Below are 26204 nucleotides of genomic sequence, written 5' to 3'. Positions count from 1 at the left end.
CACTGGCAGCTGGCCCCTCAGCTTACCACAGCTGGAGGCTGGGTGCCCACATTCCCCGAGTGCCTGTGGGGAGACAGAGATGGCAGGAGAGGAAGGGCAGCAACTCAGGCAAGTGCTGCAGGTGTCCTCCTGTCAGAAATGGCACCTCGAGCTTCCCTCTCTCCTTTGACAGGAGAGCTGCCGCCACCTCCAGAGTCCCAAAACTCTGCCTCTCTTGGATGCCTCTCTGGCAAGCGCCCTTTTTCTGGGGCTGTCTCGGGGGTTCTGGACACGTCCTCGCTCTGCAGGTTCCCTGTCCCACCTCCTCAGTGGAGGTGGCTGCTCTCCCGTCCTCACCCCGAGGGCCGACCATGTGAAACACCAAGTGTCTCTTCAGCTCCTCGCTGAGGGGCAGCCGTCACCCCAGCCCAGCTGGAGAGGTGGGCAGACCACAGAAACTGCTGGAAGCTGCTTCTCAGGGATCCTGCTGCCATGGCTGTGACTCCTAGAGCTGCTGGCGGGGCTGAGGTGAGCACCCTGGGAGGGCCGAGGGGCCATGTTGGTGCCAGGCGTGGGGGAAGCCAGCAAAGTGAAGGTTTGTTGTGACAATATCGGGGTTTGGGGAGAAATTTCAAGGTGTGTAGCAGCATTTTCACAGTCTGTGATGGATCTGTTGAGAAAATATACTGCAGTAGGAGGTAATTACACCCCTGTAGGGAGACAGCGTTGAAAAATCAAAAGAAGAGGCAAGGCCAAGATAAAAAACCCAACCTCTTTACGATAAAGGTTTTTAAGCATGTGACTTCTGTATTTATCAATTGTTGGGACTTACAAAGCTCTATTATGTGGATTTAAGATGCTAGAAAACGTGATTTTTCTTTTTGTTTATCTTTCTGAGCAAATATTGGAATAACAAGTTCACAACAGAGTGAATTTGACACCATCTCCTCCTGACCTGAACTTTCTTTTAACTTCTGAATTTAATTTAAGAAATAATTGCTCAGAGCATATAACTTTCTGAAAAGTTGCAGTGCTGTAGTTGAGAATAAAAATTGGGTCATAAGGCAGTAGCATTAAAGGAATGGTTTTGTCTACTGTAACCTGAAGTCTTTTATTTCAGCTTCACAAAGACAATTATCAGCCCACGGTGTGAGAATCACACTTGTGCTACAATTTTAGCTAGAAATATCTTTGTCACAGTCTCATTTTCTTGCCAATGTGGGTTGCATGTTGTTTTTCAATTGCTTTAATAAAACATTTTTCTTTTGTAAAGGCACCAGTGAAAAGAAAACAAGGAATAAATAAGAGTGGCTACAGAGAAATAGATGCAGAGAAATTATTGGCAAATTATCTATAATGAGACCATTAAATATTTGTAGTGGCAATTAATTTTATTTCTGGTCTGTTTTGGTTTTTTGGATGAGTGAGTTTGTGTGTGCACGTGCTTGTTTACACATTCAGCCTCCTGGCCTTGAATATATTAGGAGTGCAGTAATTTCATCCTATTTGATGTATATACACAGTATTAGAAAAAAACAGCTATAAAGATTACTTTTTGCTGTTTATTATATAACTTTTTCTTTTCTGAAAGTAGAGCCAAAACAGAAATTTCATAATGTCCCTTCATATGCTAAATAAAACTTTTTAGAAATAACAAGGACAATTTTTGGTTGTTTAGCAGACAAATAATCAGAAAAGTCGCTGTGTTTCTGTAATACCTTCCTCTGTCGGTATTCTAAAAGAGAACGCTGTCAGAATGATGCAATATGGAGGGCATACACCATGAGAATTACTGTGCCTTCAAAACTTTAATGAAAATTGACCATGTTTATTTCGCATAGAAGAGTTCCAACAAAGCTGAGATTAAAATTTAAAGAGGAAAAGACATAATTAAATAAGTTATGTGTTCAAAACAGTAATTTTTCTGGCCACTGCTATTAATTTAGCATCACTTGATGGAGTAGCAAAGCATCCTCCTAATTGACAAATGCATATGACCCGCTTTATCAAGTCCTGTGGTTTCTTACAAATGAATGAGACTGCAGTTCTTGCTTGGCCTGATCTGTGAGGAGGCTGAATGACTCCGGGAAACTCAGCATTGAGGGCCAAACACATACTCAGCATTTATGCCAGTATTAATTTACATGCCTGAAGTTCAAGTATTAGTTAATGTCTTGTCTCCCTCTGAAGGCCAGTATTTAATGTGACTGAAAAAGAGCCATTTAGCTGGGAAAAAATGTGAAAGTACATTTCCTTACTAATTAGATACTTCCTTCCTGCTCAGGGTATATGGTTATAGGACTGCTATGTAAGTATTTTTAACAACAAATTAACCCTGCAGTCATGAGGCTTACTATGAATCTGTAGTGTTGCAAAACCTGTATTTATTTCTTTTAGAGTCTCATTTATGAACTCTAAAAAAATCTTTAAAAAATGAGAAATTTAATCTGCTTGGCACAGTTTGTAAGGTACAACAGCTGCATGTAAAATGTAACAAAAGCTAGCACAAATACATTTTCAGTTAAGAAGCCTTCACTGCAATTTGCTATGCTGTTCTTCAAACAGAAAAAACTTGAGGCATCGAGAAAGGTAATGAAGTTTTCCCAATGGCTCAATTGTGAAGAGGAGGAAAATATGTCCCCACTTTGGTTGTGAAGGCGTAAGATTCTTTGTGAACATTTGTCATTTTTTCTGTATGCTGTCATCTTTTATTCTGCCTACATTTATTTTGGAAAAAAAGATTGTGTTAACCAGTGACAGACTTACAGTAACCTGCTGTTGAGATTAATCATATTGTCTTGTGACTTTCACGTATGACATGAAGGTAAAGCGTTAAAGCCTAGAAAACGGCCACAGGAATTATGAGTGTGCTGTAACCTGTAGGAGAATGTTGAACTACCAGCAGTTCTTCGATGTTAGCATGCTTTTGTATTGCGCTAGTATTGCTAAGTGCACTACATCTTCCTCTAAAGCTCATTCATTAACTTAATAACAAATTGCAGACTAAGAAATTAAGCACGTTGTATCAGTTAGTGAGATTATTCTTGGAAACTGAATCCTTTGTGTGTCCCTTTGTGCTTCCTGACACAAACAGGAAGCAAGGATCTGAAAGCATCTGGAACCAGGGTACTAAACGGAGCACAGAAATCAAATGCAGTTCTGTATATTGTGTTTCTGTAGACAAGCTGGATTGAAAGGTCTATGCACTCCCCCAGCACATCTACCCCTCCATTACGGTGATTCAGCTGCCTGTGAAACTGTGTAAGGGGATCTTCTGGTAAATAACTTTCTGGCAGCACTGCTGGCTTAGGTGCTTACCTTTCCTTATTTAATTACTGACTGCAGAAATGCTTCACAGAGCGCTTAAAGATGACAAAAGGGGTGGCCTCCATGGGTAGGGAAAAAAGACAGCTGCCCAAGCAGCACTTCTGAATGTTTAACTGCAGCTTGACTCAGATCAGTGAAAGACTGTAGTTTAAGAAATGGAGTCTCTTACACCTGCTCTCCCTCATGCCCCAGTCCCTCCCAGACTATGAAAGACCACAAGCCTAGGCATGTGATTCAAATGTACCCATCTGGCCTAGAGCACATCATCACAAGCAGATGAATTAATGATGCTAGAGGGAGCTAGGGCTGCCGCAGCGAGCGAGCGGGGACAGGAACAAGCAATATGAGCAGTTCATGAACCAGCTTTGCTGCCAGAAATATTAATAAAGCAGAAGTGTCATACAGACAGACTGGGATGTCTCTATTTTAAACTTGCCAAAACTTATAATATACCAAAATACCATGAGCATTTACATGAAATGCCAGCAGCAGGATTTACAACAGAGTCACACCATTCATTTTAATATGTTTCAATTTCTAGACCTTATTTTCATAATGAGTATCATTCCTTTATCATGGAAAAGTGCTTGCAGGGGAAACTTAGCTGCACAATGGAACCTCAGAAGTCAGGATTGAAATCTAAATAACCCCAGTCAAGTTATTCTTATATTCAAGCTATGATTTTGGGGGATCTGATCAATTTGGCAATCCTATCAATGCTACTTGGATGATGTATATATCTAAAAATAAGCCTTAGCTTCAGAATATGGCATTTGAACGCTTCTCAGTAGCATCTCACCATATGACTTTAGTCTGAGTGAAACCATATAGGAATGATGCTGTTATTTAAACACAACAACAAAATACCCTCAACGCTTTTTTTTTTTTTTTTTTTTTTCCCTGAAAGATTATTTTAGTCAGAAAACAACCTGGAACATATGTTGGCAGAGTGATGTGATGTTCTGGGACATCACTGAGGTTTTTTTCCCTCTTAAAGAAAACATGGAGTTCATTTCATAGGAAGTCAGAGAAAGCAGCCTTGTGTCAGCAATAGCGTGGCCAGCAGGGACAGGGAAGGGATCTGACCCCTGTACTCGGCACTGGTGAGGCCGCACCTCGGTTCCTGGGTTCAGTTTTGGGCCCCTCACTACAAAAAGGACATTGAATGACTCGAGCGTGTCCAAAGAAGGGCAACGGAGCTGGTGCAGGGTCTGGAGCACAGGTCGTACGGGGAGCGGCTGAGGGAACTGGGGGGGTTTAGTCTGGAGAAGAGGAGGCTGAGGGGAGACCTCATCGCCCTCTACAGCTCCCTGAAAGGAGGGTGCAGAGAGCTGGGGATGAGTCTCTTTAGCCTAGTAGTAAGTGACAGGACAAGAGGGAATGGCCTCAAGTTGTGCCAGGGAAGGTTAGGCTAGATATCAGGAAGCATTTCATTACAGAACAGGTTGTTGGGCGTTGGAATGGGCTGCCCAGGGAGGTGATGGAGTCCCCATCCCTGGAGGGGTTTAAGAGTCGGGTTGACAGCGCTGGGGGATCTGGTGTAGTTGGGAACTGTCAGTGAGAGGTTAACAGTTGGACTGGATGATCTTCAAGGTCTTTTCCAACCTAGCTGATTCTGTGATCAGCTTTAGAGTTAGTGCTTGGATTGATTGGGTTTTTTAATATCAGCACTGCTCATCCTAGGTCTATCTGACTGTAGAAAGAGCAGTATGTAATACAGGTATTGTAGCATAATTGAAGTTGAAAGGGACCTCATATGATAAAGCCCTCTACTTAGAGCAGGGCTAAATTCAAAGTTAGATCAAGGCGTTCAATGTCTGACATACCTTGAACAAATAAAGAGTTCGGGATTTTGTGATGTAGTTTGGGGTGGGTTATTTGTATGCACAAGAAGCTAGTGTCTGTAGCTGATAATGTTTTATCTGTAAGTGTAGGTGGTAATAATATCTTCAGAGTGTCAGTTGTAAAAGCTGGTCTTGTTTACATTAAGCTTTAAACCATTATCAGCTTTGGTACATCAGCCAGACTAAGACAAGAATTCTGCAGAGGAAATTGGTTACACTGACTAAACTTTAAACACCACATTTAAGATTAAGTGGGGAGTTTGTCTCTGATCCAAAGTGTAGAAACGTTCTCAAAAACTTTCTACTTCAGTTTCGGCCTCAACAAAAGCCAAGAGTGGCTGTTTTAGAGGATAGGGTGGAATAATGCTCCCAGTAACTTTGTTATGTATGACAATTCTCTGGATGCGATACACGGTATTGCATTAGTTAAGAATGATAAAATCATACGTTGAGATTGAGCTTTTACTTTTTGTGTTGCTCTGATTAAAAACGGGTTTTTTTGGTTGGTGGGGATTTTTTTTTTTTTTTTTTTTAGTGACTGGCAATAATTATCTAAGTTTTGAGTATTAGAACATCCCCCAAATTTATCTTTGCACCTGTTTAATTTTTTAATTTTCTCTTTAACTTCTTGGGCCAAATTTAACTTGATTTTGCCTCTTTTATTAACCTGCTCTTATCTCCCATATTTTTGACTTGCTGGTTCTACATCTCCACTTTGCTGTCTGGATAAAACATTGACATTGTTGTTTAATTAATCCAAGTTGACTGTTATTCCAATTAATTCCTACATTAGCTCTAATGTAAATCTTTGCTAATTAGATTTTTTTTTTCTTTCCCTTTTTGGACAATTTTCAAGGGAAAGTAGTGGGGGAGAGGACTGTCTGCTTTTTTTCCCCCTTTGTCTTATAAACAGTATCTCCTCACGTATGGCAGATGGTGTATTTATTTCAATTAGTTTGTAAACTACTACAGATGCACATCTTTAGAACTCTAGTTTTAAAATATCTTTATAAGCATCTTTTTTATTTCCTCATAAATACATTTATGTAATGAATAAACATTCCTAATGACACCTGAGCCCAAGAGAGTTTTTCCTGTTGGAAGTATCTACAGCAGCATGCTCCAACCCAACTTCTCTGCTTTCTGTCTAGTCAAGGTAGCATGGGCTGAACGTCTCTAGTGCTGTCCACTGCAATGGCATACCTAGCCACTGAGAATGTGTGGTGCTGCTTTTTTTTCATATCCCCCTCCCAGTTTTGTTCTGCTTCTGTGAGGCTTCTTCAAAGTTTTCTTTCGTCCTTGCACAACTCAGTGATCAGATTCAGCTTGACTGACATGTGAGACAGCCTTACTGCCTAGGCAAATGGTATGCATTTGGCTAGTGTATATAATGTTAAACCCGGGGTGCATGTGGGAAATACCATTTACCTTCACTACTTAGATGGAGTAAAATCAAGATTTTGCAGCCATCTGTGAAGATCTCGTGCTGGTCACAAAAAAAACCCCAAACAAACGAAAAGAACCCCACAGAAAAAAATGTACCCTCACTTTTCACATCAGATTCAAGAAGCTTTTCGGGAGTGGGAGGATGGGGGGTGCGGATGGGGGTATTTTGGGGAAGAGTATAAATTATTCTATGTAATTTGTTGAGATGTAACTCATTGTTGGACTTAGTCAGACTTTTTCATTAGAACATTTTCACCAAAGAAAACTTAAAGACTTTTGATTAAGCAGAATTTTCCTCTGTTCCTAGAAAGCATTTACTAGAAAGCCTGAGATGGATATAAGAGCAGGCATAAATAGGGAAAAGGTGTGGTTTTGGTTTTAAGCTGTAAGATGTCTAGTAGGCAGTCTATAAAAAATAATAAATGAAAAATTTAAAAATCTCTCTTTGCAAAAGAAAAAGCAGTCTAGAGGTAAATGAAAGCTATGCCTTACCATGGACAATTTCAGAAGCAAAATTCCTTGAGTGTATTCACTTTTTTAAAAAAAAACTGTGTTTGTACAAGCCCAAACATAATTTTCCAATAAGATATGCGAGGCAGAGAGAATGAAAATTTGTCACTGTAGCAAGCAGCAGGAAGATATACTTCAGTAAGCATGAAATTACAGTTTTCTTAAAGACTGAAAATTGTTATGCATCTTCCCCTTAAGCAAAGTATCCAACGAACTCTTCAGCAACCTAATTTTACTTTTCAAATACATAACATTCACCATAGGCTTTCAATAAGTTGACTAAATTTGTATTTGGTGTAAGACAGGGTGAGATAAAAGTACAACACACAAACATGCTATCTTTTTACCAAATCCTTTAGGTTGGAAGGAACCTCTTGGGATCACCTAGTCCAACAACAATGTTACACCAGGGTCAGCTAGAGTGGGTTGTTCAGGACTGTGTCCAGCTGGGTGTTGAGCATCTCTAGGAATGGAGACTCTACAGTCTCTCTGGGCAACCTGTTCCAGTGTTTGACAACCTTCGTAGTAAAAAAGTGTTTTCTTGTGTTCAGATGGAATTTAATGTATTTTAAGTTGTTTCCATTTTCTCTTGTTCTGTCACTGGGCACTACTTAGAAGATTCTGGCTCCCTCATCTTCATTCCTTCCCATCAGGTACTTACACATACTGGTAAGATCCCCTGGAGCCTTCTCCAGGCTGAAGAATCCCAGGTCTTTCAGCCTCTCCTCATATGAAAGATGCTTCTGTCCCTTAAACATCTTTGTGGTCCTGCACTGCACTCACTCCAGTAAGTCATTATCTTTCTTGTACTGGGGAGCCCAAACTGGACATGGTACTCCAGATGCAGCCTTGCTAGTGCTAAATAGGGAGGTTCACCTCCATCAACCTGCTGGTACTTTTAGATGCCTCCTGAATTCTAAACGAAATTTCCACTCATTTATACCTGATTTCAGAAGTCACTTTTTTTTCTTTTAAGAAAAAGAATACAGAGTGACTTACCCAAACATGGGTAATTTTACATTAAAGTATCTATCCTTAGGTACTTGGTACCTGAAAATGTGTTGTTCCTGCTCTGTATCGTAAAGCAGTTCTGAAAAACTCTGCTTGATACAAACCCAGTTATTCTTTCCAAGTTATCAGTACTGACTTTAAACTGAAGCTTGTAAATCTGGTTATAATTTGTTTTAAAAGGCTGTTCAAAGTTTATGCTAATTATGTTAGTCACACATAATATTGGCCATTAGCATGGTGCTTTTCCTCTGTGGATTTCCAGAAAGCAAATATAAAGTAAACCCTGAACCTTCAAAATCTCAGTGCATGCTAAGTATCATGAATGGTGACTAATCCATTGACTTTTTAACTGCACATGCAGAATTGCAACCTATATTTACAAAAGTTGTTTCACAAATGAAGAGGTGAAGAGACTTTTTTTTTTTTTTTAATCTCAATTTCAACCTTTTTATAAACCTTAAAATTATGAATTATAAATCCAATCTGGTAATATTTTAACTAATGCTGGTGAGGCAGCTTTGCTGTGGGAGATCATGCAACGCTACTGTAACTACACAAGAGCTAAGGTGATTTTGAATATGTTCACACTTAAATATAATGCCTGCTCTGAGCTGTACACAACTGTTGTTAGCATGATCAGACCCAGGTTAGTAACATGATATGGAATCCTAACTCCCTTTCAAAAGACTAAAACCACCGCTGTAGTGTAAATACTCTGTTCTGCTAAATTTTAAAAGAAATCATATAATCAAAACTAAATAACATGGAGATTTACAAATGTAGCAGCTAAATTAGGAATCCTACTTACCGACAACAAAAATTATGTTTGATTTCTTCAGATCTTCTGAAAAGTCTAAAATGAAAATAAAGTCTTTAGGTGGCAAGAGCTACTAATTTTAATCTTAGCTACTTTCTACACTGAACTGTGTAATATTCATGCAAGGTGATCTCATTTTACTAGATTTACTTTCTACTATAATGCTCTGCATTCCAAAAGGAGCTATTATTCACAAACCTGTTTATCTCCCAGTTTCGTAGTTCTCACCACAGATATGATAAAAATATTTTACCTGAAAATTAGACTTTGCACATACACATCAGCTCTTTAAAAAAAGAGAAAGAGGTGGGAGGGGGGAAAGAAGAGAAGCAGATGCATCTTGATGTAATAATGTGCCTCCTGAGCCATTGCATTTTTATCTGACTACATTATTACATTATAATTGCTATGGAAGATTGTTCACATCCCATTCAGATTTTATTTGGTGCAATACTGAGATGTAGTCTTAAATTCCCCCTGAGCCTCAAATTCAGCCAAGTAATAATAATCTTAACAGAAATCCAGGTATTACTGTCACTTTAGCACCAAAACTACTCTGTGTACTACAGCTTTGCCTTTTACTGAAATTGTATGTTTTAACAAAGCAGTTCCTTCTAGTCTGAGTCCCAGTCATTACCCTGATTATACCAGTACCAAAGGCAACCTTGCATCATCTAAGCCTGCTGGAATTTTATTATGCTTTGACTTAATCACCTACAAGACACATTAATTTACCGCACATAATTTTGGTTTTTTTATTGATGTGTACATCTCTTATTACATAACGCCATTAGCCATAAAAGGTTTTGATTAATCCTTTCATTCCTCTTAGACTCTTAGCAGCCCAGACTTTCCAACAAGCTTTTTGTAACCACTGATTTCTGAAAACACGGATGAGATTTGATGCACAGATTAACAGTAATATTTTCTCATAATTTTCAACTATTGGCTTAGAGAGAATAGAATATCTTTTATAAGATTTAATTTGCATTCAAACAGAATGGAGATAATAAATTCTTTGAGGCATGATTTTCACAATACAAACCTGAATTCACTTTACCTTCTAAGTAACTATTTACATACAAGGGGAAATCAAAGATATCAAAATTAAATGAAAAATGACACTGATAAAAAAGACTCACCTCCTGTGCTCTCATAACCAGAAAAACTTGACTGATCCTCCTCCTGTGAATTAAGTAATTGACAAATTGAAATGGATATTCTGCACAGTTTGCATTTCTTCCTATATCTGCTTATGTGTATCTTAACATCTTCTCTATGTTTTAACCTCTCGATTTTTAATCTATGTTGAGATACGGTTAACAATGTCACAGAAATGCTGTTAGCACTGTTTCAGTTGATAGAACATGAGCATGAAGAACTCGAGATTTAACTTGAGTTGATTAACTGGATCATATTATTTTTGCAAGGAACAGCTTTTTCAGTGTCCAACTGCACCATTACAGCATGATATTTAAAACTAATGTGCGTGCTGAATTGCTTCCAAACTAAATATGGTATGATAAGCTGTTAGTAGTGGAAAGGCAATATTGGAGTAAGTTCTAGAAGTGAGCCACAGCATAAAGATTAAATTAGTCTTTGGTCTAAAATAACTTGAATGTGTTTACCTTCAGAATGCAACACAAACTACAAGTTGTTAAAAAGGCTGCTGAACCTCAAAGAGGGATTACACCAGGCAAATGGGGAACTTGGCCTGATACTTCCCTGATACTTGGGTACTTTGAATTATTTTGCCACGTATGGTATAGTACAACCAATGAGGAATTACAAATACTGGCCAGCAAGGGTATCAGAGTGGGAATTATTTATTGTTCTTATAAATCAGATTTATACATATGCAGAACAGTCTGGATTATATAGTGTCAATATACTCATACCATCAGTTCTTTAGTCTATAAAATGTGAATAATAGCACCGACAGTAACACGCTCATATTACATCATCAGCGTGTAGTATCAACACAGAATACACTGTGCTAGTCCTCTCAGAATAGCACAGGGTTATCAAGCTGTAGTCTCTTAAAGTTCTCCCTCAGTATGCTGTCAGAAACAGCTACTGTTCGAAATTTGTATAGCTGCATGGACAGATGAAGCGAAACAAATAGCAAGGTGAATAGAACTGGTAAACTACTGGCCACTGTAATATGCAAGGCTCTTGCACAACCCTTCCAGGATTATCCTTGTGTTCCCATTATCACTGGAACAGAAGTACTCTTCATTAGGCTGAAGTACCATTACATTGGCTACATAGAGCATTTTCTTTTTTTGATTCACAGCAACTCTCAGCCTATTACACTGCAGCAGGAGAACTGCCATCTTTAAGAAAAAAAAAAAAAAAAAGGGGGGGGGGGCAAAATTAGAAAAAACAACTGGACACACTAAGCTTGCAGGAGAGTATTTCAGGAATTTTTTTTTTTTTTTTTAAGACAGACATTAATCTCTTTCCTACAATTCAAGTGACAGTATTAAGCCTACGTGCTTTTTTCTTTGATGTAATAATACAATAAAATCTTTTACCCTGCAAAGGTTTTATTACATATAAAAGGCCTGGTTTTAGATTCAACTTCTTATCATGCCTTTGAAGGTTTATGGATCAAAATAATTTTAGGCACAGAGTTTAGAGTTAAGTTTTCTTTAAAAATCAAGATCACACAAGTTTACAATCAAATGAAAGAGGCATTCCTTCTTTCAAGTACTGCTCTTTGTTCTCCCCTATAATTGCAGAACAAAACTGACTCTGTAACCCTGGTGGGCTGCTCAGAGCAGCAGGTGATAATAAAGGTCAATTTAAGTCAGGAACAGCTCTGATTTTTTAGAGCTAAGATATGTAAAAACTAGACACAGAACTGAAGTTAAATAAGCTATCAGCTGCTTTTATTTGACCAACCATATCTGCTTTAATAGAACAACATGTTAGCTTACCAACAAGCCATGTTTGCACAAGGAACAACTGCTATCAAAAGCCATTAAAGTGAATTCGAATCACTACTCAGAAGCAGGTAAATAGGAAGTGTGACAGTGACATTGACCGGAACCCGGAACATCAAAATAATGAATTCTGCTTAGATCTGTAACTGCTCGCTTTTCAGGTGCAGAAATACTGTTTTCAAATGAATTGCGCTGGTTTTGGCCATATTTTCCGTTTCATGATTCTGTAAGGTGACTCACCGCACATCTTGATACAAGTGTGACCACCAGCCCTGCTGAACTTCCATGACAAAAGCAGCTTCCCCATATTTCAAAGAATAAGTTATTCCATAAAAACATTTTTTTCAGATAGAATTGAACAGCACCCAGCTGGGGTGGAAAGAGGTCCTGAAAGCCTAGTCCCTAAGGGAGCTGTAAGAAGTCAGGAGGAACAAATTAGAACCGTTGGGCTACAATTAATTTGGCTTTGATGACAAGGTATTTCTACACAGTTTTCACTATTCCATACTTCAACTCAACTTAGAACCATTTCCCTTCACCCCTTTCCTCCGAAACTCCTCAAAAGTGCAATCAGTTTTTTTGCTGATCTTGGTGAGCAGCTGGATTTGCTCAAGGGTCTAGGGTTTCTAGTCCCTTGAGACCGCGGCAGAGACTGGCATGCTGGTTAATGCCAGTCCCCTCATACTTATGTTTGACAATACCTACTTCTGATTGTGTCTTTCTAGCAAGTAGGTCTCTAAATGGTGAATGGCAGGTTACCAAAGTGCTTTGGAAAATAACTTGGATTTAGCAAATGATCACATAAAGAAAAGTCCCACCAACTACTAGAGATTGCTAATAGTATTTTACAAAACATTGCCATCAGGAATACAGGTTGTATTCCTGCATCAGGAATGCTAGGTTGTGAAGTAATTTCCATAATTAAAAAAACCTCACAGTAAGTCACAGCAAATAATAAGGAAATGATGCAGAATTCTCCAGATCTTTGAGTTTTGCTGCAAAGAACTAGGACTCTTAAGTCATATAACTTTAAAGAAAGCAGTGTGTTTTTTTAAGGATGTGACATTTTCTTCATTAGGATTTAACAACTGTTAAACCCTTCATTAGGATTTAACAACTGACAACTGTTGTGAATGTTTTTACCTGATGAAAAGCAAAAAAATTCTCTGTTATGCATTAATAACCTCTGCTCCAGTCCTTGGTTTTGTTTTTGTTTTGTTTTGTTTTTTTAACATGGAAAAAAGTTCTCTTATCACCTTGTTGTTACATGAATGTTTCCTGAAAATAGTGGTGAAAAGTGACTGCTACATTTTATTCAGATTTCTAACAGATATAACAAGAGTTCCTCCTAGAAATTTACTGAAGAGTATAAATAATCATGGATTAAGGAGAAAAGATGCAGTAGAGCATCTTGTAACATACAGCATGATTGCTGCCTAAAATTATGCTCAGTTTTCAAGACTGAATTTGAGAATGTAAATATACAAAGGAACGTGTCACAAAGGCACAAATTACTAAAATAAAAACTACAAGTTTCTCTGCCTAAAAATACTGAGACTCGAACTTAATGTGTAAGAAAAAAAAGCAGCATAGACAAACATAACTGTAATACAGAATGACATAATGTATACAGTAGAAAGTACAGGCAAGAACTGACTAGTTTTATCATGGCGATCCCATCAGCATTCCTTTGGGAATGTAGGTATATATCTATCAATTTCTCAGCACACTGTAGTTATATAATTTTCCCTTTGTTGCAAATTTTCCCTTTGTATGCAAACACTTATATACTCCTGTAGCATTTTATTTCTTCAAAGAACACTGCAGTTCCACATAAATCTTCCCTGTACTTCCTTTGGGAATAGAAGCAAGGGCATTACTTCCATTTTGGCAGAGATATTAGGTGACTTGTCAATGTAAACAGAGTTACATATGGAAGCAGAACTAGATTTAGGACTTCGATTTCCACTTTCACATCTTTAGCCTGTAGTATATTTACTTTGAATTCCAGTCCTTAATAAAGTAATATTAAATGAAATCTCAAATGTTTGCAGATGATGCTTCTACATCTAGTACCCTTAAAATCTGCTTTAGCTCTCCCTGATTAAGAATAGTTTAAAGAATCAGAAAGCACTGTGAGATGTCTGTTGAGCACTGTCTGGGTATACAATTTGTCTGCTTCAGCACAGTCCAGTCTGTCACAACTTCTGTGGTTCTGGAGTTTGACATGTCTTTGCAGCTGGATTTAATAGGCGTACACCTAATCACAAAGGATAGTCTTTCAGATTATATGTATGCAGCCTCTATTTATAAAAATGTAGTTATCACTAAGGGGCGTCATTACATATTTTGCAAAATGCGAAGACCATGAGCAAGCTCTGTATAGGCAAAGTTAAGCATTGGAAGAAACTGGGGCTAGTCAGAGCTGAGCTGTGGAATTCGTCTCCTAAAGTCATGTTTTCTTCCTGTAAAAGTCAATGTTTGGTTTTTATGAGATATGCTGGGCATGAGCATATGTACGGGCAATTGTTCCTTGAGAATGGATCATGTGAGCCATACAGTTGCTTGCTACTAAATTCATCATTCAAATCGCTTTTTGAGGCTGAGCTGCTTTCTGCAAGCTGAGTGTTAAAGTCTGCCTCTGGAAAGCAGGGGTGGCTGTGCTCTGACCTCCTCTGGTCCACAACTAATGAATAAGATGAAATATTAAATAAGATAAAAGTAAATAAGATAAAATAAATTTAAAAAGTAAATAAGATAAAATACATTCAGACTTCAAAGCTATTTTTTTTTTCCTAGAAGTTATTTGTGTCAAAAAGGACTGGCAGTAATTAATAAGAGAGAACAGTACTAATGTTGTTTTGGGTGATCATTGTTTGTCAGGAGTACATACAACTGGAAAATGAAAAGAAAATCAGTGTTTATAAGGGCATCTACAAAATGCTGACAGATTTTTAAATCACTGTGATACCCTTTTACTTCTGGGTTTCTAGCAAAGACAAGAATTTCTGACATTATTCTTTTAAAATGAACCTAATTATCAGTTCTGAAAATAAAACAAATTTATATCTATACAGAGGTAGAGATTAACTCATTTTTAACACTTGTAAACTAAGATCAAATTATCTAGCCTTTAAAAATAGGCAAGATTTTTTTTTCAGATTTTTCATTCTTGTTCTTCAATAGCATATAGAATAATATCAGTACTTCAGAGGGGGAAAATCACAGTCTGTTTGCTATAGTGTGTGAGGGTTGGGTTTTTGGTAACTTCTGTAGGATTTTTTAATGACAAGAAATGCATGTGATGATTAAGCGTGAAAATGAAAGCAAAATTTATTTAGTTTCATACTGATTTCCAGACACTGGAAAACAGGAAAGAATTTGAAAGAAATTAACTTTTAAGGGCAAACTTACCAACCAAGGTATGCAATAAGAACACCCCTTCCAGCAGGGTAACAGCATTTTGCATGATCGGAGCAGCCTAAGAGCGTTCTGGTAAACCAAACACTTCATTTGCAATTTTTATATTAGGTTTAAAAGGCTGAACTAGAGGAGACAGCGTTGTTACTAACTTGGAGAACAATTGGGACTTGATTTTTAAATATCTTTGTGTTTTGAAGACATTTGACACTCATATTGTCTGTGCACAGTTATTATCTATTGCTCATTTTAAAATACTTGTCACAATACAGTGTTGTTACTTTTCAGTAGATCTGTATTTACAGAAAGCTCCCAGTGCCTTCAAAATTCTTCCCAGAACTTACTGCTGCTTTTCCTTTATTGTTCTTCTTTTCTGTAAATCACCATCACTCCTTAAGTGATTCTTCTCTATGTATTTATGCTATTTGGTATAAATTCTCCCAGGGACATTTTGTTGCATCAAACTACTGCAGCAGGGAACCTCGAGTGCATTTGAACCACACACTCAGAGCTGCTTAGCTCCTTTTCTTGGACTGCTCATGACAACCTGAATGAATGGATCTCTCAAATCATACACCATTAGCACTATATGCAGACTCCCTCTGTCCTGAACTGTTCCTTTGCCTTCTGAGACCTGGATTTCAGTGCGGTGGGTTGGTTTTTTTGTTTGGGTGATTGGTTGTTTGGGTTTTTTAACTTTAGGTGAAAAAGGCTTTTCTGCAGGCCAGTCTCAATTCATTTTCCAAAAAGAAAACAATCTTGGCACAGAGAAGGACAAGAATAGGGTGTTGTACAAATAAGACCAGCATGTGGTCTCAGATCTCATGATGTGCTGCTAATAAAAGTTGACAGCTGTACTCAAATTTTACATCTCAAAGACCACTTCTGCTTAATGTTTGGTCAAGCATATTCTAGGTTTACTAAAACACACATTTATGTTTTATTAGGTAGTTTCATAACTTTCAATAAGGAACTTTTACAGTATTTATAAAGAACTTCTTTATTAAGAAGGAATTTAACTGTAGGAAGAAACAGACAGCTGATCTGAGATGCACTGTTGTGAAGGAATTCTAAAACTAGGCCACTGCTCACTCCTTATGACTGGTATTTAAGCCCAGATTGACTAAAGTTGACTGCACAGTCACGGGATACATAAAGAGTAAAAAGACACCAAATAGGAAACATATGGCTTCCTGAAAATACACAGAGGATTTTTTTTCCAATGTACCCAGAGAAGCCACTCTTCTGCTTCAACACAATACAAGTAAGTTATTTAAAGAGCAGTTTGTATCCCATATAGCAAAAGAGCATCCTTGTAATCATTGCAGTTTGAATTAATTTGTCAGTGTAAAAATCTATAGTATTTACTTTGACAGTGATTAAGAAATATTAATATGTTTTATAAAAAGCTGATTCTTCTTCGGTGCTTTAAAATATAGGAATTGTTGCTATAAATATTTTTAAGGAAGGGCTTCGGTAGCTGTCTCTAGGTATGCTGGGCCATGTGAAGAGAACTGGTCCATAGCTCTGAATAAGGTATCTAAATCTAGGAGGCAGGGAGTGGGGGGAGGGATTTAAAATGCACCTTTGCCTTTTTTTTATCAGCTTTAGGTGCAATATACAATGTTCTGATGTGGATCCTATTTGTGTCAACTGTGTGAGATGCCTGATACTCCCCAAGAATTATGCTTTTTCTCTGGGCTGTAAAGGTAGACATGTAAAATGCAGAACTCATTTAAATTTAGCTGTGAAGTTATATTTTGTGCATGAAAGGATAAGTCCTCAGTTTGCCAGCTGAAGGGCAAGCTGGTGTGAGGAAAGGAGGTACATTATCCCAGTGCTATTGCCTAGAAAAATGAGGGTGAGATACTGTAAATTGTAACACTTTTTCTACAGACACCTTCCACAAGCCACAGAGAAGAGCCTCCTAAGTTACTGCAAAAGTATTCAGTGAAGCGTAAATGCAGCACATCTTGAAGAATTATGCTGTCACTGTTGTTTAAATCTCCAGTAACTCAGATGAGCTCACCATCCTTGTAACCGAATCCTTGCGCCCTGTACGGCAACAATTTCTGGTTCAAAATCAGAAAAGAAATGGGGTGCAAAGACTTCAACTAACTTTGGCAGTTCAGTCTGCTCTACTTATATGTATCACCAGAAAGTAAATCCAAATAATGTCTGTGAAAGGAGAAGCAAACAACTATTTCTGGCATTCCAAAGAAAAAAGTGCAGACTGAGTAGCAATTTTTTTTCCTATTTCACTATGGTTTGCATGGGGGAAAATAGAGCAGTAGGCTTTCTTTTGCGTGCCTTTACTGCAGTGTACAATGGTGATTTTGAAAGAGAAAAATAATTCTTCAATCTTACAAAATTATATAGAAGCACCAAAATACAATTGGTTTGAGCTTATTAAGGGAGCACTTTGTAACAGGCAAACCATAGTACTTTGTTTCTAGAACTGATTTTTTTTTTTTTTTTTAAGCATTTAATAGGATAGTTTCCATGGCAACTTGAACTGAACAGATTGTTCATTGACTTCAGTACATTTCTATTAAACATCTTTTCTCTGTAGTTAGGCCTGCCTCTCCAGCTCTTTCATCTCTTTGGATGCTTGTTCATTATCTCTTTTTGCAGATATCCTTAAACTAGATTGGACTCCACCTTTCTGTGCTCTTTAATAAAAACAAATGTTGAGGGAACAGAGTTTTACGGTCATTCTCTGAGTTTCCCAGAGTCCATTTTCTTTTCTATGGCGTACTCCTGTTTTAATCCATTTCCCTGTAGACTCAGAATCTGTAATTTAAATTGATACCGCAGCCTATCAGTGGAAGAGAAATGGACACCGCAGAACTCTTCAGCATTAAAAGCCCAAATGGCTTCTGGATACTCTTCGTTGTTTGACTAAGACCTGTAACGATTAAAGCTGCACAGCATATATGAGTAAAACTGTTATACCAGAAGTTCCTTATGTTCTCAAGTAAAGGGAAAGCATACAATTAATATAGTACATTCTAGATGTGATCCCTTAAATAATTTCATGAATGTTTATCTGATTTTGAAAGGTAGCTTTAGGAGTCTAAATGAAAATTTCTCCTGCTAATGGAGATGTGCAGTTTGCTCTTTGTCGTATTATTATGTACTGGAGTACTGGGTCTGAAGGGTTAAATAAATTACTGGATTGAATCTTTGTTGTAGAGAAAATGGAGTCAAAACACAGTGATAACTGATATGAAACACAGTAAATGAAGGAAAACGATCTTTGATTTAATCCACAGAGCTTTAGTTAAATCAGGCTTTCAGTCTGCTGTTGCCCAGTTTTAGGATTATTTGTGTCCTGCACTGAAAAAGACTTTCAGGGCCTTTTCATTTTCTCTCTTGAATATTTAAGATTCAAGCTATGACAATCAGTCAGGCCGAAAATGTTGTTATAGTCTCGGTAGCAATGGAGTCTGTTTTTCATCAGTTCACCTAAAGCCTTCCTCCTGCTCCCCTAAAGCCTGGGTTCATATGTGCTCAGGGTGGGAAATGACAGCAAGCTGTAAGAAGAATTGTCACTACACAGCAACAACTTTTAATCAAGAGCTTGTTTCCTCTCCTTAGAATGAGAGCAAGTCTCTTTGAGGGCTTTTTTCCTCCACTTCATTTTGGTTTTGCTTGTTGCTTTTCAAGTGATCTGTCACATTTTCTAATTATAAAACATTCTACACTTGCAGCAAAGATTGGGTTATGCAATTTTCTTAATTCAATAGATTGCCTGTCACTGCTGAACAGAAAACCTTTTATTATCTTCCAGTCTTTTTTACATCTACTTTTCCTAGGTCTTTTAAACACTTGAGGGGGGGGAAAAAAAAAGGCAATCTGTCCTTTGCAAGTGCCATTGCATTTACCTAATTGTACAAGTAAATGCAGTTTGACACTGGAAGGACATGGAAATGCCTCAGTTATGGACTGGTAACTTCCTCTGAGGCATAAAAATGCATGTCCATGTTTTGTGAATGTGAAATATATTTCCCCTGCCCCAAATACTAGAAGATGCTAAGTATATTTTTAAGGTTTTTACTTGAAGATTACCTGATTTTCGTATTTCCCAAATTCTACAGTTATCAATTCTGTAAGCACTTGTTCAGGAGTGTATTCACTCTAACAGTTGTCTGACTTTGTTTTAACTTTTTCTCTAAGTCGTCTAAATATTGCTCAGACTAACTAAGCTAAGGTTGTCTTGAAAATCTTTTTCTCCCAAGAAAATAATTGGATACTTTTTCTTCTGGAAGTCTTTGATAGGATTCACTGCTGCCAATTTTTCAATACTCCCTTTTGACCTGAATGCACTTGAAATAAGCCAAATGGTAGGTTTCTAATTAAAAATCCAATTCTTAAAGATAAACTTGTCTGATCCCTGGAAACAAGTGCCACTATATTGATAGCCTCTCCAGCAAAGTTGAGAAATTGAATCACAAGTATAAATGAACAGTGAGCAGTGAAAACCTGTATCACACCTAAGAACATTCCAGCAGCAAAAGACAATCCTTACTAAACCCGACACCAGTCACGACAGTGAGTTCTGCAAATTGAGGATTTTCTATAAAGCACAAGTCTTCCCTCATTAGAAGCTATGCTGTTGCACCCAAAAATGAGTGGCTCAAAACATATTCCTGATGTCTTAACATGGGTGACAATACCTGAACCTTATCAGTTTACTGCTTTTATGTTTTTCAATCAAGTTATGAGTAGTGTAATCCATTACTCCAGAAAAGGCTGTAGAGATTGATGCCACGCAAAAATCTGAGTGGTTCTTCCACAAGGCATTCTCAATGAGAGGTACTGTCTGCTTTTATTTTTTGGAAGAATAAATTTTGGGCTGTCATTCTAAAAGCCTAGATTATTCCTTCTGTAATATAGGATCTGACAGCTACAGATCTGAGAAAATAAAAATATTTACTAGTGATTTGGAGAAAATAGGGTGGGGTTTTGGGGTTTGTTTCTGGGTTTTTTTAAGAAGGTATTTCCCTCCTGTCTTTCAGTGCTGTAAGGACTTAGTGATTAGAAGTGCTCTAGTTCTTGAAACATCTGTGCATAGCGAGTAGGAAACAATCACCTTGCTTTTAATTTAGTTACATGAATTTAACTGAACATTCATATATAAAATGTACAGTATAAAGCTCAAGCTTTTCCTGAGTTATTTTTTTATACAATTTCTCCTGTGTTCTCCTCCAGAAAATCCAGATCTTAGCTTACGTTAGTGTTGCTTTGCACTGTTTCAACAACAGGTACCAAGTGTTTCCTGAAGCACTTTGCTGTATTTTGCAGCACTCCTAGATGAGCTGATGACTCTATCAGCAGTTGGAACCACACCGCTCATTCTTCTTATTCCTGCCTGCCAGTAAGAGGTTATTCTGGAAGAAGTAGTGTACATCTGAAGAACTCGGATACTTCTTTGTTGACTTAGTTTACACTGGAGATTTTCCTGGCTCATTCCAAAACTGAGAAAATGCAAAGGTATCTGTGTACGTCTGTTTCAGTTGTGCCAAGTGATACTCATCCCCAGCTGTGGCTTTGTCTTCAGTATGTGTTGTGTTCTGCTCTAACCCCCAACTCCTCTTGTTCAGTGACTACTAAGATGTTCTGCTAAAATTCAGCCTTTTTTAGCAGCTCAGCTGTGTAAGGTTGCTTAGAAACCAGCCTTCTTATCCCCCACGTTCTCATGACAGATTTCCTATGCAGTAACATCACTGCATGACACATTTGTATCCAGACACGCGTTCCTTTTCCACTTGAGATTCTGTAAGTAAAGGTTGTTGGTGCTTTGTGCAATTCATGAACAGCATGTGGTAAATCACTGGAGTATTAAATCACTGCCACAGTCAAAATGAGCTCAAGTTTCAAATGCAAGCAGTTTCTCACTCCTGAGTTTAGTTATTGATCATTTCTTCCTGAGAGTAATTTCTAATTTTGTTTTTCAGACTGGGTAGCTAAATGGTATTATGATTTTATGGTAATCTCCATTCCCTTCTTTGCTTCTGTATATAATACTTGCTCTCACCCTTTCAAAGTTTAGATGGTAGGGGCTTTTGGTTGCAATTGCTTTCTCCTTTATATTTGTATAAGGCATCTCATATGAACTGGATATATAAAATATTTATAAGTAATAGAAATATATACATTATTTAAAATGTTGCTAATAAAGACATCAGCTTGCAGTTGAAGGGAAATCAGTGTCAGCTGCTTCATATTTATATATCTCTCTTTTGACTGAACGGTTTTTAGAACTGTTTTTACATCATTTCTCCTCTGTTTGATAGCAGTATTGCACCCTTGCCCGAATGGCAATGTGTTGGTCTGGCAAAATAATGAGAAAAACTAACCACCACATCTAGCAAAAAGAATATTTGCTGTTGACAAAGACAATCAGGTCATATCATAGTTGTCCTGTTTAGTCTCACATAAGAACCACAGGCAACTTCATTCAAAACTACAGTTCGTGCTTTTATATGGACTATGTGATATATCATCAGTGAACCATATAGTTAGAAATTATAAATTACTATCATTTTCATATATTTTTTCTGATAATTTTATTTCGTAACTATAAAACTTGTGCTTATTATTTGAAGAGCATTTCAAACGTTATGAACCAAGAGTATAATTTATTTAGTGTTCATATTCTGCCAAAGGAATGTATTTAGAATATAATTAAAATGCAAAATTTAACATCAACATAACCCAAACATGATTTAAATATACATTCTGCTTTATAAGGCATAAAGGCCTAAACCCTGCAATAAAGAAGTAGTACAGTCAAGACACAGATGATGAGAAATTTAAGGGAGTTTCCTGGGGTAGACAATGTTTTAAGTAATATTTATGAAAGAATGGCATTTAAAATGGGATTTGGAGACAAAGGTGAGCTGTCTGATTGAAAAGAGCCAAACTGAAATAACTTGGCTAAAAAGAACAGTAAAAGGATCATAAATTAACAGAAATAATTAGGGCCGGAATATATAACATGTTGCAGGTGAGGATAAAGTGTTGCATTGAGTACTGTGAAAGAAACCCAATGAATGAACAGATGACACTGAATGAAAATTCATTTCTGTTGGTCCTGATTTTGTCACTAGCTTTAAAATTTCACAAGAAAAGATATATTCTGCGAATAATGAGGGAAGAGGTGAGAACATTCACAACTGCATTTAGTTGAATGATAACAGAAACACAAAATAACATTCTTTGCCAAGCTGCTGCTTACAAATCTAGAGAAGTGTTTGTGCTATTTGTGAAGAAAATGCAGAGTTGTGCAAAAGTGAAAGGCAGAAAACAAAACATACAAAACCACCACCCTTAAGTATAGTGATGTGATAGGCAGATGGCTTTAAAATGTTGGGTTTTCTAAGTCATTCTTTTAATGCTTGTCCACAGTGCAGTAACAAGAGTAACAACGCTTATCCTTAGCACAGTATTCAAGCCATGGAACCTCCTGTGTTTCAGTTTGTGCCCATTGCCTCGTCTGGTCACTGGACACCACTAAAAAGACCCTGACTCCATCTTTGAACCCTCCCTTTAGATTTCTGTAGACACTGATGAGATTCCCCCCTGAGCCCTTTTCCAGGTTGAATACTCCCAGCTCTCTCAGCCTTTCCTCATCGAAGAGATGGCCCAGTCCCTTAATCACCTTAGTGGCCCTTCACTGGACTCTCTTAAGTAGCTCCATACGTTGTACCAGTGAGCCTCAAACTGGACACGGTGCTCCAGATGTTAGTCTTACCAGTGCTGAGGTGAAGATTAGAGGAAACCCTTTCTAGCCTCCTTTCTTCCTATGTACATGGAAAACATTATCAAAATTTAGTTTTTAGATGTGGATAGAATGGGATCAGTAGAAAAGCTGGTTACGACACACTGTAAGCATTTGTTGTTTTATTCTTAAAAACACTCTTTTGAGGGGAGAAAGTTTGATTTGGTTTGTTACGTTTCACACTTTTTTTGTACTTACATGCCTCTTCTTTGAGAACTGTTTTACTCCTCTTTCTTAAATACACAGTAGACTTACAGTGCGTTCCAACAATTCTATTTGCCACATTTGCCAGCATTTTAAAATTTGTGGAGGAAACTCAGCAATGTATAGCAATGGAAGATAGGGACTTTTAATACCAAAGTAATAATCACTCTTTTCTCATAACCAGAAATCAACCTCTGTGTATCACAAATTTACTTATATGGCACTTTGGCTTAGGTATCCTTAAAGTTCCACCACCTTGTTCAGACAAACTGTAGAGCACAGTATGTACATAAACTAGAAAACTGTCTACAGAGAGACCATAAATACATAAAATTACCTGGTCTTCAAAGTCAAATTCTGTATAAACAGTATCTCCAGAATCCATTATCAGACTGCAGTCAAGTTCATTTGTCCCTAAAATGGGAAAGAAAATTAGACTTCGGAAATGAATTGGAAATTTTCACTTTGTGATGGAACACTAGTATTTCCAGTTGTCTGTATGTATGCAAAAACTGTGATCCGAGGAACCATTCAGATGTCCTAGAGTACCCAGGTGAATGGTATGCCACTAATAAAGCCTTGAAAGCATCCATAAAAACTACCACAAAAAATAATAAGGAATGGTTATACTAAAAGGTGAATTGTTCCAGCTAGACTGCAGACTTATTGGGCACGGTGTTTTGCATGCCATGACTCGCAATTGTAGAAATGTCACAGGGATCTTGACACAGGAGAGAATACAAACCATGTTTAGGAAAGTAAAAAAATACTGACTAACTGGGTATTAGCAGATAAGCATCCTGGAGTGATGCTGATGGGGAACCAAAAGCAGCCTTACTTCCAGCAGCAATAGTCCCATTCCTACCCCACCCTACCCCTTTCTAAGGTGGTGGTGTGGCTCTGCCCCTTCTCCTCATCATCTTCCTGTGACAGGATCAGCAAGCCATGCAGCCTCTTGCACTTGGGATGACAAAATTCAGTCGCTGAGAAGCCTTGACCTGGCTGAGCTTTACAGTTTAGCTTCAGCTGAACTGAAGGTACAGGCTAACAGAAACTGGGCTTGGTATTTCAACAAGTTGTGCTGCGGGGGTAATCACTGCTAAACTGGAATGGGAGGATAAACCTCTAATCACCTTTCTACATAAACAGAGAAAGGGTGCAGCATGGATATCATATTCTGGCATTATCAACCCATTCAGATTATTTTACTCCTGAGGAAGAAAATAGTGTCCTGTGCCCTCCAGATGATGCAGGCCTAAACCAAATCCTGCATGTATTCAACATATGTTACAATGTCAAAGGCATTTGACTACAGGAGTATTTTTCCGAGCATTAGTAAGATGAGAATAACAAAACCACTGTAATAACACAGAGATCTAAACAAATATAACCAGCCAGTAGCCACAGGTGAGTCCAATCACTGTCTACATGTGGGGAGCAACAGGTAAACCAGGGGAAGTATAAGAGATGTGGTCTGTTTTGTGCTCTCATGTCCCCAGCCAGACAAGATCACTGACGAGGAAGAATATAACTCCCTCCCTCCTGGGTTACAGGTGTCTCTACCTGGTGTGATGTTCCTGCAAGCACTGGCATTGAGGATACATAGTTTGAAGACTATTGCTGACCTAGAATTGTTTTCTCGCCATCAGAGATGTTTGTATGGGTGGCTCTTTGTAACAAGCACTATCAGCAACAGATTTTGCAGTTCAATTTCTGCCAGATGCATTTATGTATTATCTGCTTTTGTTTGCTTTTAAAGTTTACATAGTAATAATCTATGTGCGTGGTGAGCTTTCACTAAGAGAAAGAACAGAGGAGAGGAACTGAATGTCATGATGACTAAAACCATAACTGCTTGGTAGAGATGATGATTCCAGGATGTCTTAGTTTGCAATCCATATTACAATTACTGCCAAATTCATCTGTGATGCAACTCTTTGGACTACGTAAGAGATACCAGGGAAAGACTTGGGTCTACCATCTGCTGGGTATTTGTTTTTCCTCCCCCCTCCCCCTAATGTTTGTGTATACTTTATCAGATTGTTATAAAAAAAAATATCAGGGATTCTACTCTTGCTACTGTAGAATGTCATGTGTATATGCAGCATGCTCTCTGGCATATACACTTTATGGTCTTTTGAAAATACTTGTCTGTAAAAGATATACACAACCAAACAGATTTACACCTGCTGAGACAATCCTAATTTTTTGATTTATTTTACACAGCTGACATCTCACTCTTAACACTGTGTCACTGTTGGTAATATAATTTAACTGAGCCTTAGTTGTCACCAGCACTGGCCTACCTTGACACATCAATCACTTTTAAAGGCGCTTGCATGCAACTATTTGATTAACTGTCACTTAACTACCAAGAGCAGTATGTATTCTTAACTAGAAACGTTAATATGAAATATGGTGCTGCAAACTTAAATGTAAAGGTCAGGCTGAAAAATGAACATTCATGCATAATGTATCTTAAGTAATAAAAGCCATAATGGTTATATGATTTTAATATGGTAAATCATCTTATGGCCTTTTTTCTTGAACTAGGGCACCAGTTAGCTTAGGGGAGCATAGCTCCTTTCTAGAGTATGTTCCAGGAAGGTCAGGAAAACTGAAAATATGTGTCTGTCTTGGTTTCATGAAAACTAACAAAACCCATAACCATCTATCACTGAACAGTATACAGACTTCTCTACCTTTCTCAAATTGCCTAAAGACAAACCTACCAGAAATTAATTGAAACAAATGGCTACTCCCAGGACAAGATAAAGTAATGAGGGGACATACAAGTGTACTTGTGATATTTCTGGTGCAGTATGAATGTGTTGTTTGCTATCCTCCAGCTTAGTTGTTGCTGGAGGGAGCATATTTTGCTGAGTTTGGACCGAATCTTGCCAAAACAGGTT

At 37.8% G+C, this 26204-nt stretch overlaps 1 protein-coding gene across 1 annotated transcript in view; it reads right to left on the bottom strand.

The window, feature by feature from the left end:
* Window positions 1-26204, bottom strand: part of AK5 (adenylate kinase 5) — a 96066-nt gene that overhangs the window by 17839 nt on the left and 52023 nt on the right. Inside the window, exons 7-9 of the mRNA XM_026854364.1 lie at window positions 23630-23706; window positions 10077-10119; window positions 8926-8970 (exon numbers count right to left, since the gene is read on the bottom strand). Coding sequence (XP_026710165.1) covers window positions 8926-8970; window positions 10077-10119; window positions 23630-23706 — 165 coding nt within the window. The remainder of the gene's footprint in view (window positions 1-8925; window positions 8971-10076; window positions 10120-23629; window positions 23707-26204) is intronic.

Source organism: Athene cunicularia (genome assembly GCF_003259725.1).
Source record: "Athene cunicularia isolate RWA chromosome 8 unlocalized genomic scaffold, athCun1 chr8_part1, whole genome shotgun sequence".
NCBI lineage: Eukaryota > Metazoa > Chordata > Aves > Strigiformes > Strigidae > Athene > Athene cunicularia.
Note: the sequence above shows the minus strand (reverse complement) of the source record. Positions and strands in the feature narration are given on the sequence as shown.